We start from the raw sequence: 17,294 nt of genomic DNA on the forward strand, positions 1-17,294 counted from the left end.
TGCTTGTTTTTGAGTTTGGATGTTAACATTGTAGCTGCTCCATAAACACTTTAGACAAGATAATGTCATCTAGACATAAATATGGCAGCAACCTTGTTTGTACATGGACAGTCTGGTGTCTCCACTAGTCTGGTCTGGTCTCTGGACTAATGTAAGCTATGATGGTAGAACTCTGGGGGACCAAAGGTGGATACGTTTTTTACCTCCGTTTCTGATTCAGCATCATCAGGACGACAGGAGGAGAATCGTGAAAAACGAGCTTTGCATTACACAGCTTTAGAGATAGAGGAGCTCAGACATCTGGAGGGAGCTCGGAGGAGAGACGCTGCTCCTTCACTTCCAACACAAAATGAAGAACCAGCAGTTATCCGTCCTCAGAGAAGAAGGGATGTATATTACTGGGATGTCAAGCACAGAGAATGAGCTCCACACTCATCACTGGCCGGGTTTAGGTTCGGTCACGGCCAGCTCAAACCAAAGACAAACAATTTCACGGCTGGAAGAGACGGAAACATAAACTGTAAAATGTTAAATGAGATATTTTCAGCTGAAGCTGCTTCTGAAGATGTTGTCGACCTGTATGTATCAACGCTTTATCGCAATGACAATAACAGTTTATATACAAGAACTAAATTCTGGTCAAAGTGTGTTAAATAATTTACATTTTTTTGAGTCACATTTCCTTTAAATGATTACGTGGGGGTGACCCTCGAAGTGAAAGTGTTTGGTGAAGAACCTGATTGTGTTTGAAAGGTTTCTTCTCACTAACCTGTAGAAAGACACCACTGAAGAAGAGCAGAGGTGTATGGAAGAAGAGGTGGATGATGAAGAAGGGGGTCACCCTATACCCTTTCTGTCCAATCAGATGCTGTTGAAGCACCGGGTCGCTCTCTCACTCTCATTAGTTTGTGTCTTTGTCGGTGCTTGTTGTGTCAGTGTTTCTGGTGAATCCGTCACCAGCAGCTGTCAGTCAAGTCCCCATTTCAACCCCTATCACTACACGCTTTTCTACACTGATGATACTGTTTAAGGAAAACACCTGCATCAGCCATTCAAACACTTAACCAAAGCTTCCCCTTCTAACCCAGAAGGCGGCACAGGTTCTGGTCCAGGCTGTTGTCATCTGACGCCTACACTACTGCAGCTCCCTTCTGGCTGGTCTGCCTGCACTTACCATCCGACCTCTGCAGCTCATCCAGAATGCAGCCGCTGGACTGGTCTTCAACCCGCCTATGTTCTCTCACACTGCACCGCTCCTCCGCTCCCTTCACTGGCTTCCTGGAGCTGCTCACATTTCAATTCACTTCAATTGTATTTAACGTGTCATATCACAACAGATAAATGCCCTAAATGTAAATGTTAGTGATCTCAGGACACTTGACACACATCAAGCTGGACTAGCCCATGATTTTCAGTCAAACATCACCCAAACATTACAGGGACAGTGGCGAGAAACAACTGCCATAATAGGCTTTTAGGCAGAAATCTCAAGCAGACCAGACCCTTGGGTTCCATCTGCATTTGGTGTTGGTAGTATTGTAGTAGTGGTAGTATTAACAGTAGTAGTAGTATCAACAGTAGTAGTCCTTGGTGGCAGGAAAAGCCACCCTGAGATGGCTCCATCCCAAGCATGTCTTTGTAGACCAAAAAGCAGTCGTGGAGATACAATACGGTCTCTCCCCATTGTAATCTTCACGGGTGGATTGGCTGTTGTGGGAAGGAAACAGCAAATGACCCTCCATGTCGTTTACACTGAAGAACTCCTTAAAGTATGAAGTCATAACAGGGACATCACTCGTATGAAACTTCAGCTGGATTTAGAGACAGAAAGGCCTTTGGCAGTCGGAGCTCATCAACCACGTCTGATGGTGACATGAGTATATTTGTTGTTAAATAAATAAACAGCGCATGTCCCTCACAGGAAGTGTTCCTAAAAGTGACTTCATCATTCACCAGGAATAATTAAGCTTTGTGCTCAAATTGAATTTTAAATGAGTTGTTAATGACTCCATCAGCGAACGTAAAACTTTCTGCAGTAGCTTCTAAGTATTATCTCACCCGACCCGATGTAGAGCGCTGATAAAGCCCTCGCCGCTCACACGACTCAATATTTCAAGGAAGGACGCTTACAGCCCAGATCAGGCTCATCGTTCTCATTTCCCTAAATGGCAACTCAGGCAAAGTCTGTAAAGCAGCAGGAAACACAGCAGGAATGAGAAAATAAGTCACTTTAAAATTTTATACGGCCTCGAGCATAATAGTGTAAGCAATTTGTTGAGTGCTTATAACTTCCTTCAAAAGTTCCGGAGATTTCCCTCGAAGCAGACGCTTAATTAGCATATTAATTTTTTAGAATAGCTTTGAGGATCAGTTTCTCAATTTTTCTTTTATATAATTTTTTCTCAAACCTCCGCCTATTAATGTTAAACTAGTTTTTTTCCTTCTTCTTGCTGGAAGCAGGACCTTGTTGAGCTTGGTTTCCCCGGGCCGTGAGCTGCAGATGAGGTGCATCGTCCTCTGTAATCTCAAAGCTGCTGTAACGCGTACCGCCTATCAATCCCCATCAGTGTACAGTGGGCTGTTGAGTGGAGGTGCTGGTGCATGGAGCCCAGTCAGTTTGGGCTCAGTTCATCACACACCCGAGTGCTGCGATCAGAGAGAAGCCATGTTGTAGTTGAGCGACGAGGACGCAGCAGGGCAGAACTCTGCAGCTCTCATTTCATGTGTGACCTGGGTTAAACGGCGAAAACAGCTCGGGCTCCTTTGAGTCTTGTGTTCAAAGTGGTCCATGTTTACGGAACACAATACGGGATCAGCGTGGCATCAAACATCACGATGGTCGGTGGCGCTTTATGTTGACTGGCTGCTGCTTGATAAGGTTGTGGTCTTCTTGGGTCTGGCTGTCTGGTTCTGTGAAATGGTCCGGATCTCTGCAGGAGGGGTAATCTGCCTCCTCCTGGGAGGATAGAGCCACCTCCCTGACCCCCCTGTCCATCCGCTCTGTTCATGTGCAACTGCGTCACCGCTCCCCGTAAAACTGTGTTAAAGGTTGTGCCACCAGCTGTGACGCAGCAGCCAGAAAGCTGCCAGACCTCCTCTAAACGGGAGCCTGGCCCACGGGGGACCGGAAGGGCCAAGCCATTGATGAAAACGCGGATGCATCGCCGGCCTCCAGCAGACGCCGTGTAAATGTGTGTCATCCAGATCAACCGATTTTTATTATATAAAAATATATATAGTTATAGAGTTTTTGTCTTTTATAGGTTTTTGTTGTAATACTTTTTTATGTCTCACGTGAAGCACTTTAACTTGCCTCGTCATGGACTTTTCTTGCCTTATGAGGATAAGGACTTTCTTAAGCATTTGAGATACTTGTAATTGCACGCGTCCTCTCTGTGCTGTGCAAACCTCTGGCAGACAGGAAAATCCCGAATAATAATTGATGCGCTCCGACTGTGTTGGAGAGATTCAGCCCTGCCTTCTGGGAGAGTTTAGGTTGTTTTGCTGCTGGATGAAGCACACATTGATAAGCATCCTTGTATTGGGGAGACACATCTAATGAACAATCTTAATTAGATCTCCCTCACTGGCTGCATGAAGAAGGATATGAAAAAGAGTTGCCACTCCTTTTACTTATTACAGACCCTGTTCCTCCCCAGGCTGCTGCTAACGCCACTCACAGCTCCTTTTTGTGCCAGCTGGCAGGAAAACTTCCAGGCATCAGAAAGGGAAGACGGCATAACTTGTGAATTGTGGTGAATTTACCGGTCCAGTTTAATGAGATGAAATTAAAAAAATGCCTTTTTAACCGTTTTCGATCACATCCCTGGTCAGATTGTTCACAAATCTAACAATAAAGCAAAAAAAAAATACAATAAATAAATACATTTCTCCATATTTGTATACCGCAATCCAATATTTTGATATACTTACTTCAGCTAGTACCAACCTTTTTCAAGCAATATTATCATGGCATCCATCATGAATCAATCTGCAATCTTGGCTTTGAACAGAGAAGGTTGTGAGCTAATCTTTTCAAAGATCAAATACAATTCCTCCCAACGTTACGTCCCGCCTGCTGATCCTGTTTTACTCAGAGATGCATCACCGTATGGAAGATACTGACTTGAAATGCCGTTTCAGCTCGACTTAAACCCCTAATATTTAGTCCTAATACATGGATACATAATTCCTCCCAGACCTGGATCAGGGCATCGGTGATGTATGGATGTGGCATCCTGGAGGAGCTGGACTACCTGTGCACCTGTTTGGGCTCCAGGTGCCGCCTCATGCTACAAGAAATGACAAGGACACTATCAGAACACAGGACTAGTGAAGAATCAGTCAGGAAGGAGGATCGAGAGCAACTGTTCCCTTTTTTGGGGTCGGTCTTGATTTTGCCTCTCCATTGAACCTGTTTTCACTTTCATTTGCACCAAAGGAGATGCACATACATATACATAGAGTGTATATATTTACAGCCCCATACAACAACTTTTCTGCTTTGTTTTGCCTGTTTGTTGTGCGAGTGGATTTTGAATCCTGAGCCTGCAGATAAACAATGATCTGCATCAAAGTGTCTCCAGAGGGAATCACGAGCCGTCAGCAGTTTTAGTCCGCTGTAACTATTCAGTGAGACACGGGGAAAATAAAACCAGAGTCTTTTTCTCTCCAGAGATTTTCCCTTCTTGTGTTAATGGAAATGTCAGTTAACATTTCATCCCCCGCGGTTGTGTTCTCTTCATTCATTTGCATTCCATCTGCACACTGTCCTGCTCTGCTCTCCACACTGAGAGGCCACCTCTCTGTGCTTCGGCTCGGCCATATACCACACGTGTGCCACATCTCCGGAGACCTGCGTATTATCACTGGGGGACAGATAAGCGCAACGTGGTCTGGAGGTGGCCCGGCTCTCTGCTCAATGACAAACTGGCTTTTCTTCCAGCGCCTGATGCTCTGTGGAAATGGCCCACCTGTTCCCCTCCTTTTGTAGTCGGCCTTTTATCAGCACCTCGCAGCCTGAGCAGCCAGCGTCTGAGGTGTGTGTGTTTGTGGGTGGGGGGGGTGTCCTTCATAGACAGCCGTGACAGCTGACATTCTCCAAGAAGCATGGGAAGGCGTTAGCACAGGAGACATGGGGATGGAGTTGCACAGGGAAGCATGATGGAGTTTGGCCATAATGAAAGTTGACGTAGGCCAAAAAGGCAGCATCAGCAGGAAGGAGACTAACTCGTCCCCCGCTCTCCTCTCCGTCCTCCCTACAGAGCAGGAATGAAAACACCTCCTCTCCATCACTGCCTAACTCTGTGTGCCGTTCCCATTCCTCCACCTGCCTCCTGGGAACACCTTTCATATTCATGGACCCACACTGGGAATGGAACTTGTCACGATTGCAGAAAAAGATGCGACGATGTCTGCTTGTACAGCACTTCAGTGTCTTCTGAGCGGCGAGCTCTGAGGAGTAGTAGAGTGAACAGGTAATGCTTGATTAATCCAAGCGGAAACCTCCACTTCTGAAAAGCGAAGCCAACACTGAAGTGCCTTAAACTAACAGGCCACCGGGTGGCCTCCTCCGATTGTATGAAAATCTATGAGAAACTCATCCTGCTCCTCGCTTCAATTTAATAAATGATGGTCCATTTAGAGTCAAACCATGAAGCAGATGCTTTAGGGCGGGGCTACCTTGTGATTGACAGGTTGTTGCCACGCTACCAATGCCGTTAGCTTCTAAGATGACTCTAAACTGTAAAGTTGACCTTTGTGAACAGCTTCACACCAGATTCCACCTTGCCTCTGGGTGACCTCATGATGACTACGTCCAGCCTGTGGTTTAAGCCAGTTGTTTGGAGTTGGTTTTATTTTGGTGCACCTGCTGGTGTTGGAGCACACATATGCGAGTGTGTGAGTGTGCAGTTTATTTGTCGGTGAATAAATGCTACAACTAGACACATGCTAAGTTCCTGTCTTGTTGTCATCCAGCTGATAATTAAAGTGAAGGAGGTTAGCCTCAAAGTTAGCAACAACTCTGGCTGCTCCGGCTCAGGACCATTTAAGGTGGGCTGACCTTTAAGGTGGACCAGCACTATTCTCCTTTGAGAAGTGACAGGCGGCTCCTGTAAGTCTCTTAGCCTTTTCATTTATTTTAACTGTGTAACTGATAGCTGGTTAAACAGTTAATTATTAATATCTGTACTGCGAACTGCTCTGTTTGCATCAGGAAGACACAAAGTTGAATGTTTTCAAAGTTATTGTTAGAACTTTAACGGTATTATTATGTACTCATATCAATACTAGGCTTCAAATTCTGGTGCATTTACCATGTAGTGGTCAAGGGGACATTAGATACTTGAAGAAACATGGAATCATTCTGTACTTTTATTAACATTTCCTCTCATTCAATTCAGTAGGCGTTGAATTTAAAGTCAAATTCAGGCAAGAGAAACACGTTGAAAGTAAGAATCTCCATGACTCTAAATCCAGACATTGCAGGCCACAGTTTAAGCTGGTGTCCTCAGCCGTGGGAGCTCAGCGACGTTCTCCTGTTACACCACCTGGCAGCCTCGCTGCATCAGTCGTTGTCTGTACCAACCTGCACAGCAACTTGAGCGGCGTCATTCCAGTGTGTTGGCTGAGTCCTTGTTTTCCATCCTGCTCTGAGAGGAGGTAGCAGATGCTGCAGCAGCTCCTTCTGGCGTGCTGCAACACAGGGGTGTGAGATGTTGTGTGCTTTCCAGATGAAGTGCTGCTCAGGTGTGAACAGATGCGTGTCGTTGGTCACAGATCGCGAGCAGAGCGGAGTGGAATGGGACTGTTGTTATTCCTTTGATTGATCAAGGAGCTGCTACAGGAAGAGTTTCAGGACAATCGTGGTTGATCGTCCCGTGGAAACTACAACATCAGTGCAACACTGGCTGTAACTTAGCTCACGTGGCAGTTTTGCCCTACTAGCTCTAACGGTTGTGATGTTGGTAAGTCTGTCTTTGTATTTCTTCAGTGCTCTGGTCTAGAACCGACTCAATCCCCGTGATATATGTGGTGAATATTCATGGTCCACGTCTACTCACGAGTTCGAGCGTGACTGGCCAATCACAGCTAAGCATTGTGCAGCTCTATAGCAACTATACGGCTGTGCTTCTTATTTTCACGCTGGTTTTGTGGATTTGGAGCTCGTCCTGGTTCAACGTTGTGTAATAGTGAGACTCATTTGGAGACACGTTTCTTTAACGACATGTTTCTACCTAAAAACCTGTGGAGCTAACGTAAGCAGAGTACGTTAGCCCTTCTATGCTACGCTAGCTACTGAACGTACTTAATGTAGACACATTTTTAATGATGGTAACTGTGAATAAAGACTTTACAGTGTTGTTCCTTAATCCCGTTGTCTTCTGTCTCCATCGCCAGGTGATGTGGTGGTTCATATGATCTGTAGGCTTCAGCTTCTGTCTTTATATCTTTAATATATCCTTCAAATGTGTATTGTAGAACTGTGTCTGCTTCTCTCTGGAATTGCTTTTTCTTTGACCAAAAACTCGATCCTGTTTCTTCAGGAAGTGCAGTTAGTGACGGTGTGGACACCGTGGTCTGAGCTTAGACTGTATATAAGAAGTGGACGTCGTCATTGTGACGTCACCCATTGGTTTGTGGACTTGAGTTCGGTATTATCTTGGAATTTTTTCAACCAGTGGGAGGAAGTGACCATATTTGAACTGTGGAGGAGCGACGGGTGGATCTGATGAGCAGAAGCCCTTACTGGATCTGGATCCATCTGGATTCTGGTGTGAAGCTGTTAGCTTCATAATTCAATGTGAACTTTACAGCTAAGTGTTGAAGTCATCTTAGTAGCTAACTGCTTTGGTAGCGTGTAACAGGAGAAACACCCTTGTAGTGACCTGTCAATCACTAATTAGCCACACCCTTAAGTACACCCTGCTTAATGGTATAATTCCATGCAATCAGACTTTCTTTCTGCAGCCAGAGAAGACGCCCCCTGATGGCCAGTAGAGATAATGCAATTATAAGGCACTATTTTCTATGAGTTTCGTGATGACTGGAGTGAAGTCACCATGTGACCAAAGGTCATGTCATATCTCAATAATGAGACATATCACTATATTACATGTTCTCTGGCAATTCTTAATAATAAATTGTGTCTATGAAACAAATAGTATAGTAGTAATTGTATACTATAATATACATGAAATACCTGAAAAAGGAAAAGTACTGAATACTTAATTTTATTATAATTAAGAAATTCCTGATACATTTGTGTTACTATGTGCTTGTTATTGTCAATTTAGATGGCTTGATTGTGTATCGCAAGATCTCGACATTTGATTTCATCATGATATGATTCAACTGAATGACGATTAATTGTCATATGGAATTATCACCCAGCACTAAAGGCAGCCTGCTGCAATATATATGGAGAATTGTAATTCATTTCCTCAGCTCACTTTATTGTAGCTGCAGTCATAGTAGTGGGAGTGATTATCCTCATCATTAAGATGAATGGTGTCTGGCTCCGGCCACCAAATGACCCAACAGTGTTTCTCAGCAGTGGAATATGAGTTCCCTAATGGGCTGCAGATCCAAGACACACAGTGGAACAGAACTCCATACTGACCAGACCAGCGGCTCTTAGCGATACCTGCATTTACTACACTGCAACATTTTTACTAAACTGTTCACTGCTGTTGTTGTTGGCTTACTTTTCATTGTCCCACTGACGCAGGCTGAATTACAGAACATTTGTTTCATGCTTTATGGTTCAGCTGTTTTCTCTGAATGTATGTCTAATTAGAATTAATATGTCAGATGAGAGGATATAGGATTTTATTTAGGATCAGGATACAAAAAAAAAACTACCAATAAGTTGATTGTGGTGTTTTTCCATTAATGGGATAATCGTAAATATCGTCACAAGTGAAAAAAATCGTCTAGCTCACTTTTGTATTTGTTTATCCTTTACGCAGGGAGTCCTCGTGCATTATGATCATCTTATTTAACCTTCCTTGATTGGAAACCTCAGCACATCTGGGACTGAAAAGTGATACAAAAATAAGTTTAGCATTATCTCCAGCTTTAACTTGACTGAATGTTATTAAGTAAGTAAAGTAAGTTGCAAAATTATCTTGTAAACTGGGTTTTTCTTTTTTTAGAGATACTGGGTCTTTCTTTTGTATAGATACTGTTTATTTATTTATTTTTGATAGATTCTGGGTTGCTATACTGGGTTCTTCTTTTGTATAGATACTGGTTTTTCTTTTGTATAGATACTGGGTTTTTCTTTTGTATAGAAAATCTGTTTTTCCACCAGATATAGGAGACGTCACCCACTGTAACTTAGTCTATTTATGTCACACAGCCCATAATATCATCAGAGAAGGCGTCTAGATGATGCATATTCTTTGTGACTTTGCTGCTCAAGTGCATTGCTGCTACAGAAATGTCGGTAGAGTTTCATCACATTACATTTCAACGTTCCAACTGCTTGTCCTACATGTTTCCCCTTGGAGAACAGGTTCATGTCCTTCTCAATGACAGAGAAATCTTGAAAGGACAGGTTCAAGTCTGTGATCAGTGATATGAGCCCAGTCACATATTCATATTCCCCGTCCACTTTTCACTTCCTCTGCGCGTGTCTGCGACTGGCAGAGCCTCTGTGGTGTAGCTCTGGTTTTAATCCTGAGGCCGTTTTGTTGTGTAAAAACCTTGCTAACCCTCTTCATTCTCTGTCTCTCTTTGTCTCTCCCTCCCTCCAGATGGTCACAAGAACAAAGAAAATATTTGTAGGAGGATTATCGGCCAACACAGTAATTGAAGATGTGAAACAATATTTTGAACAGTTTGGCAAGGTAAGACCATTTGGAGTGTTTTCCTCCGCTGGGCTGCTGCTTGTTGCTGTGTGTGTTTGAAGGTTGAAAGCAGGTTGATGAGTTTAGTGCTGCTGTGTGAGTTCTGAGGCCGCCGCCGCCGCTTCTTTTCTGAGTTTGATTTCCTGATGCTGTTGTGGCAACACTGTGTAAACTGAGCGATGGCAATGAATGTGGACAGCAGTCTAATGAGATGTCTATACCTGTCATCCAGTTGTCCAGATAAACATGATGATGTTTGTTGTGCAACTTCAAGGAATCGCCAGGCCAATAAAATCCCCCCCAAAGAGTTACATTGGGAAAGAGACTTCTGTTACTCAGTAGATCCTTTTTTGTTGATAAATCACCTTCCCAGTATGAACACAGGAACAGTCATTATTTAAATAATTTGGTCCTGGAAGTTATGAAACGGGTGGGTCGGTTGGTGACGAAAGCTGGCTCCATGTACGTCACCTGGTTCCAGATCAGACACACAATATGTATTCAAATACTTTGCATTAGAATGTCAAGATTAGGACGTGAATCCATCAACAACACGACTAAACACTAAACACAATATACATTGGTTTCCAGCTGTAACAGTGGTTTGGGGGTTTAGTTTTGTGTTTTATTGATAAATCCACCCACCCTGGTCTAGCTTTGTCACTCTGTATACTACGTCCCCCTACCTGCCTCCTGATTTAATTGATTGCATGCACATTGATTACGTGGGTTATATATGATTTATAGTTGTCATAGGTTTAGCCACAGTATGAGAACAGCCTGATCTGTTTCATCTCAGTCCAGTCTGACATTATGAGGTTTGGCAAGGAGACCAGTTTGTTGTTCTGGGCTGTTATTGAGTTTACTGAGGCTGATTGGTGTGTGTGCGTGTGTGTGTGTGTGTGGGTGAAGAGGAGATACACTGATAGGAGTGCTGAAATGTTGTAATGTGTGTAAATGTGACTATGTCCATGTCAAAGCATTGTGTCTGGACCCTTTTGTGATGGTGATGTCACCTATTGGTTGATGATCTACTACGGTTTGGAAGCCCAGAGTTTTTTGACATTTTGATGGCCAGTAGAGAGAATGCAAGCTGAAGAGCCTTCAGCATTAGCCTCACTTTTCAGAACTGGAGGTTGTCCGTGTGTGTGTATGTGTGTGTGTGTGTGTGTGTGTGTGTGTGTGTGTGTGTGTGTGTGTGTGTGTGTGTGTGTGTGCGTGTGCGTGTGTGTGTGCGTGTGGCTCATCCAGATCACCATAATGACCTCTCAGTCCATCTCTACACCTCTATTCTCTCTCGTTCTCTCAGACCCACCCAGGTCATCCATCAATATGACACAGCTATCTAGCACACTCACATATACACACTTAGCTAGTGTGTGTGTGTCTCTCTCTCTCTCTCTCTCTCTGTGTGTGTGAGTGTGTGTGTGTGTGTGTGTTGGAAAAGCCTAGTAATAAGCTGATGGGGTAAATGGAAGAATCAGAACAGGTGAGAGGAAGATGAGGAGGAGAGGAAGGAGCAACAGTGTGGAGGAAGAAGGAGATTGGATGAAGGGCTGGTGATTAAAACATCATGGTAGTGCATTACCCCACCACTGCTACACTTATGTTTTTATTTTCATGTCTTTGGGGCCACTGTTGAGCCCAAACAGGTGCTAAAATTAACCAGATGTTCTAAATATGTATACCTATTTACATATAAATATGATGCTTTTCAGCAGCTTAGCTTGATCATGTCACGCCCAGGTGCAAACACAATTACGGGCCCCAATCCCCATAGTTTCATAATCACCAGCCAGCCTACAATGCCAATGGATTCACATAATTCTAACGAGAGAAGAACCTATGGTAAGAGAACATTTAAACTACCACAATGATGCTGATATATTCAGGACCATGGACAGCATACAGTTCCATCAGCATTCAGCGCCAGGAAAGGATTTGCAGTCAAAACACCCCATATCTTCTGAAAACAATAGCCTGTCATATAATACAGCCACCACTTCTGATTATAGACAGAAACACAGAGGCTTTTATATCATCAGTCAATGAGCTGCGTGGCAGCTTCAACACAATATATACAGTGTGTGCTTGTTTTTACTGTCGCCCAACATGCAGTATTGTATGTGGCAAGGACACGATGCAGCAGCCACATTAACAAGGCATTGACAAATAACTGGAATTCAAATGAATATCAATAAGGCTTGCCTGGGTAGCCTTCCCTGTAATAGAAACATATAAGCTCACTACTCACTAGATGGGCACATGACGAACTTTGCGCTCTGCAAAGAGGTTGAAATTGGCCTTCAGGTCCACGGTCAACTTATTGTGATTAGTTCTGTGATATAATACTGCATCGTCCCCTCCCTGGTTAGGTGTTGAGGTTTGACTACAAACAGGATATTAATGCTACGTTCAGTGGAGAGCGCTGGGTTGATCTGTGTGGTTTTGTTAAGTAAGGAGCAGGTGTGATACGGTCTGTGTTCAGCAGGGCTTGTGTGTGGTTGTGTCTGTGTGTGTGTGTGTGTCCTAGTGATGCTATTTTTCTCCCCCCATGTAGCCTTAAATGTTCTGTTTCATCCTCAGAGGAACTGTGGTTCTCTGGGAAACTTAGGTGAGATCTATGTGAGTGTGTGAGCGACAGCAAATGCTGAGTCACCTTAATGGAGATGGCAGCCGCCACAGCCTTTTATTTATTTTGCTAATTTATTCCTAGATTTTGTTCTAATCAAGGCACTGGGGCTGAATGATTCAGCATAACAGGGGTTCAACCTACAGAGGGTCATAGGCAACTTTTCATTCTCTGTTATATATGGAATATATATTTTCGTATTTTGTCATCCATTAGAAGAATCTGCTGTAACTCGGCATTGAATTAAATCATAACTCCGCTGAATCTTGGCACGTTAGTATGATTAACTGGCTGTGACAGTGGTAAGATAAATAAATAACCACTGAAAAGCATCTTTGTAATTCGTGGTAGGGATTTTATTACCCAGGATTATGTGGCGGGTGAAGCTGCGGCTGCTCACACGGGGAAACACTCGTTTCATTCAGCGTCCGTGAAATCCTCATTAAAACCGCTGCTTCCTGGCGGTTAAGGAGATTATTTCACTTCAGGATCAGAATTGTATTGAGTGATGTAGTTAATTTGAAAAGAATAAATAAAATGGTTTGTTTATTTACAATCATTCATATGAAGCTGATGCTTGCTGCTCTAAAATGATGAGACCCTTTTACATCCATGATAACAACATTCAAACTAAGTAACATCCATGTTCACTCAGGATGCCATCATCTCATGCCTTCATTCAGTTATCAATGACTACATTTACATGCACACTCATATTCTGAATTTAATACGGGTGCAACATTATATTCCATTTGGATATTGTGGATGGAAAACAGCTCTGTGTGACACAAACTAACTAACAGTTTGTAAAGAGTAGAGATGCATGGAGACAAGAAAAGAAAGGGAAACACACCACAGCTTCATGAGGGACTTGGAGATCCAACAAGTTTTTGAAATATGAACAAATATCAAACCTCAACCTGTTTGAGAAAGTGGTTGAAGGAATGAAAGATGGACGCTGTGTTCACACGGTCCAACAAGCCGCCACTTGAACAAAACGTTGGGGAAAAAAACAGATTTTGACACAAGCAGCCGGTGCTCTTCCTTTTCCCCGTATTGTGATGCGATGATTTACGCATAAGGGCATCGACCCGTCAAACACAGCAGAGAACGGCGTCGACACAATAGTAATGAGGATGTGGCGGCGAGCTCCTCAAATGGACCAGATGATGTTGGGAGAATTGGGAAGAAAACAGGAATATAAATGGAATACAAAGTTCCGTCAGCCATGAAAACAGTGTAGAATAAGGATGAACACCAGAATATCTGGTGCAACTTTGGCAGCATCACGTGAAGGACAGCGACTTGTAGCTCAGTTTCTCTTTAGACCGGACACTTTAAACTCCAAGGCACGGCGGTGAGCGTGAATATAAAATAGTTTAAATTAGGTTGAAATACTCGAGTGCCTCAGCTTTAGGTTTCCTCTGTCCAACTCTCTGTGGAAATGAGAGGGAACAAATCAGGGACGGTCAGTGAGGGATGAAAGAGGAGAGAGAGAGCTGCTCTCCGCTCCGCCAGATTAAAGCTGCCATGAGACGACCTACATTTCTGTGTAGATCTTCAGTCTTGTGCGCGTGGATGCGAAAGTCGGTGTCCTGCACTGTTCTGATGTTGAAATTTATGATGGAGGTTAAACTTCTGATTGCTCTCAAGCATTGTGCGAATGGTCGTTATCTTTGTGCTGGTGTTTTGTTGGAATCGGTATGAGGATAAGAACGCTGTGCAGATTTAATGAATTGTTGTCTCAATCAGCTTTGAAGGCTTCTGTAAATCATACAAGAAGTTAGATGTGTTAGCATTTGGTATTATTGCTAAATGACCTGCATATAGAGGTAAGGATCAAAACACCAATCGTACAGTAAAACATGCCAAAACCATTCAATGTGATCATGACAATCATATCCATGTTGTGTGATTTGCCACTGCTGTGGTTGATGGTTCGGTTAGAGTTTGACACAGAGACAGTTCTGTTAGGGTTTGGGAAAATGTGTGATTTGCATCAAAATAGCTACTTTGTTTGTGTTGTCTTTGTCAAGTCCTTGATTGCAGGTTGCAGTCATGGTTAATAGAAACCAACGCTGACTGTCGGCAGGAAAAGGGAAATGAAAACAGTGATCCTTCATGTTGAAGTTGGTCTCTTGGTTGTCCAATCCATCCATCCGGATCGTTATAACAACACCGTCATACGTCACAGATGCTAGAGGGGACCAGAAACTGTGTTTGGTCATTTCAGCCTTCAAACATTTGTCCTGAGGTCAGTCTCTCTGGCCTCAACAATTGGGGGGAGGTGAGGGGCATGCCGCGGGAGGTGACCGGGAACAATGTGCCAGGCAGTGGTGTGTGGCGTAGGCAGCCTGCCAACACACAGGAACAGCCTCTTTCCTGTACGTTGTACCGCGGACGTGGTTGGAGATTCGAGTGGCCGGCGGAGAATTCCGTGACAGAGCGAGATCCGGTGCAGCGTGGTTCCGCCACAGAACCACACTGGCGGAAGACAGACGAGGAGCAGGCAGAATCTGTAGTCGGGGCTCACTGAGTCACACTCATGAGAGGGTAACGCTGATAGTACTTGACGTTCATGGTCGCAGTTGCTCATAGAGTCGCTAGTTAGCTGTGGTGTTCGGTATGGATATCCGTATTTTTCCCCCCAAAAATATGCGGACAAGAAGTGACGACGAGAACGGGAGCGAGCAGGAAGCAGCGATCTTCACTTCTACTGGAAACGTCAGCACTGAAGTCAACTGTAACACTGGAGTAAACATTCATGCTAGGAGAGCTAGCTCCCTAGCTGCTGCAGCTAGCACTCCCAGTATGAATGTTTACTTCAGTGTTCAGGTTGACATCAGTGCTTCAAGTAGAAGTGAAGCTGTATGGTGCTATCTGAATGCCACAACCCTTGTTGCTGGTCTTCTTGAATACATGCTTTAGTTGAATAAATGGACACAGCACTACACTATTTTGTTTGTTTGTTTTTAGATTTTGGGATGAACTGCCCCTTTTTAGTAAGCGGAAAATTATTTCTCCGCACTGTAGCAATGGTCACGAAGCCATTGTTCAGCCTGAAGCAAATAAAATGTAGGTTGACAAAGTTTGCCCCCCTGAAAAAATGTAATGCCCCCCCTTACATTTTTTTTCTGCAGCCGGGTCTGAGGAAGGGGGCCATGTCACTAGTCACCTTGAGAAAAGGTCAGCTGCTTCTTCTTGGCTTAGTCATCCTTTGTAAGTGAATGATATTCTCCTCCCGTTCTGATACCAGCTCACTGTACTGAAAGGTATTCTGTGATTGTGACTGTGATGGGCTTTGCTCCAATCAGTCTAGTATTGACCTGGTCTTCCTCACACCACATTTCTTCAGGGCACGATCCACTTTAATTTTCTGCACATTACCATGACTCACAGTGGAACAAAAATGTTTTGCGCTCTACCTGCTCTGTGAGTTTTTCTTTTTTAATCAGGTCATTTGCTGCTTGATTAAATGGTGGCTTCTCACTCCACGTTTTGGAAAGTTAATCTTTCCCACTAATGGCTGTTCTTTCTAATTGCCTTGAGTACCAGAGTGAGTGCTGAGATGACAGAGTCTGATGGGGAAGGGGGGACCACTTGGAATGTGCCATTACTGATGTGGATCTTAGATCAGATAGAAGAGAGGCTGCTGCATTGGACAACAAACTCATGATTCTCTGAATCACACACACACACACACACACACACACACACACACACACACACACACACACACACACACACACACACACACACACACACACAGTTTAAGAATAATTAAAACAACTAGCACTTATTTGCTTGTTTTGGTCACATTACTTGGATTAGTGCTAATAAAGTGATATCCAGGCCATTAAGTTTCAGGGTCTGTCTGTCCATCCCTCCGTCTGTCTGTTTGTCTTTCCCGCCCGTTCTTGTGAATGCGATGACTCCGGAACACCTGGAAGGAATTTTGTCAAATTGGTAACAAACGACCACTTGCGCTCAAGGATGAACTGATCAGATATTGGATGGTCAAAGGCCATAATTATTAATTATGATTTTTACGAATTTCACACAAAATGTCTCGTAGGATAAAAAGTCAAACATTTTGTACAGCAATAGATGTAAACTGCAACTTGACCAGGTGGTAATTCTAGTTTGACTTTGAAAGTCAAATTTAAATTCTTCACAAGAAATTAACCCAGCTCACACCTGCATTTTTAAGGCTTGTACTTTATGGTCCCAAACCTGACTGACGTCCTTGAATTCATCGGTAGTTCACCAGGCCAATGCAACACATTTCTCCATGTCGTCTCTTTCCCTTCTCACTGGGCCTAGCATATCTACTCGCAAAACTGACAAACATGCAGAGAGGAAGATGAACAACCTGGTTAGAACTATCAGGGAAACACTACATTTGCCTCTGCAGCTTTTATTTATGTCATAATTTAAACCTGAACTGAAGAAACTGTAAAATTCTCAAAGCACCAAAGGGTGAAAAGCACCCCTTGTGTTTCAGTGCCCCTGTGCTGTTTGCATGTATTTAAATGAGGTAATATGCAGACATTTGGCACAAAATTGGCCCCTTTCTATGCAAATGAACCTCATTGCAAAAACAGTCAATTCACAAAGCGCTAATAGCACGCAGTTACAGTCAATTTATTAGCATCTTCACAGAGTTGGTGGTAACAGGAGCACATTCATAAGAGGCGTCATGCCATCTTCTTTTACAGTCTCAAGGTGCTCCTTTCAAAACACCAACAGCACTGACAAACGGGGGATTAAATCCCAGATAAGGTTCCTCTCTGTCACGTTTAATGTAA

The 17,294-nt window shown here is 43.6% G+C and overlaps 1 protein-coding gene across 7 annotated transcripts in view; it reads left to right on the plus strand.

Annotated features, from left to right (window-relative positions):
• LOC311019813 (RNA-binding protein Musashi homolog 2-like) overlaps window positions 1-17,294 on the plus strand; it is a 185,293-nt gene that overhangs the window by 42,832 nt on the left and 125,167 nt on the right. For all 7 annotated transcript variants that reach the window (XM_084019411.1, XM_084019412.1, XM_084019410.1 and 4 more), the window contains exon 6: window positions 9,762-9,854. In XM_084019411.1, coding sequence (XP_083875537.1) covers window positions 9,762-9,854 — 93 coding nt within the window. The remainder of the gene's footprint in view (window positions 1-9,761; window positions 9,855-17,294) is intronic.

Source organism: Eutrigla gurnardus, assembly GCF_963514095.1.
Source record: "Eutrigla gurnardus genome assembly, chromosome: 10".
In the NCBI taxonomy this organism is placed as follows: Eukaryota; Metazoa; Chordata; class Actinopteri; order Perciformes; family Triglidae; genus Eutrigla; species Eutrigla gurnardus.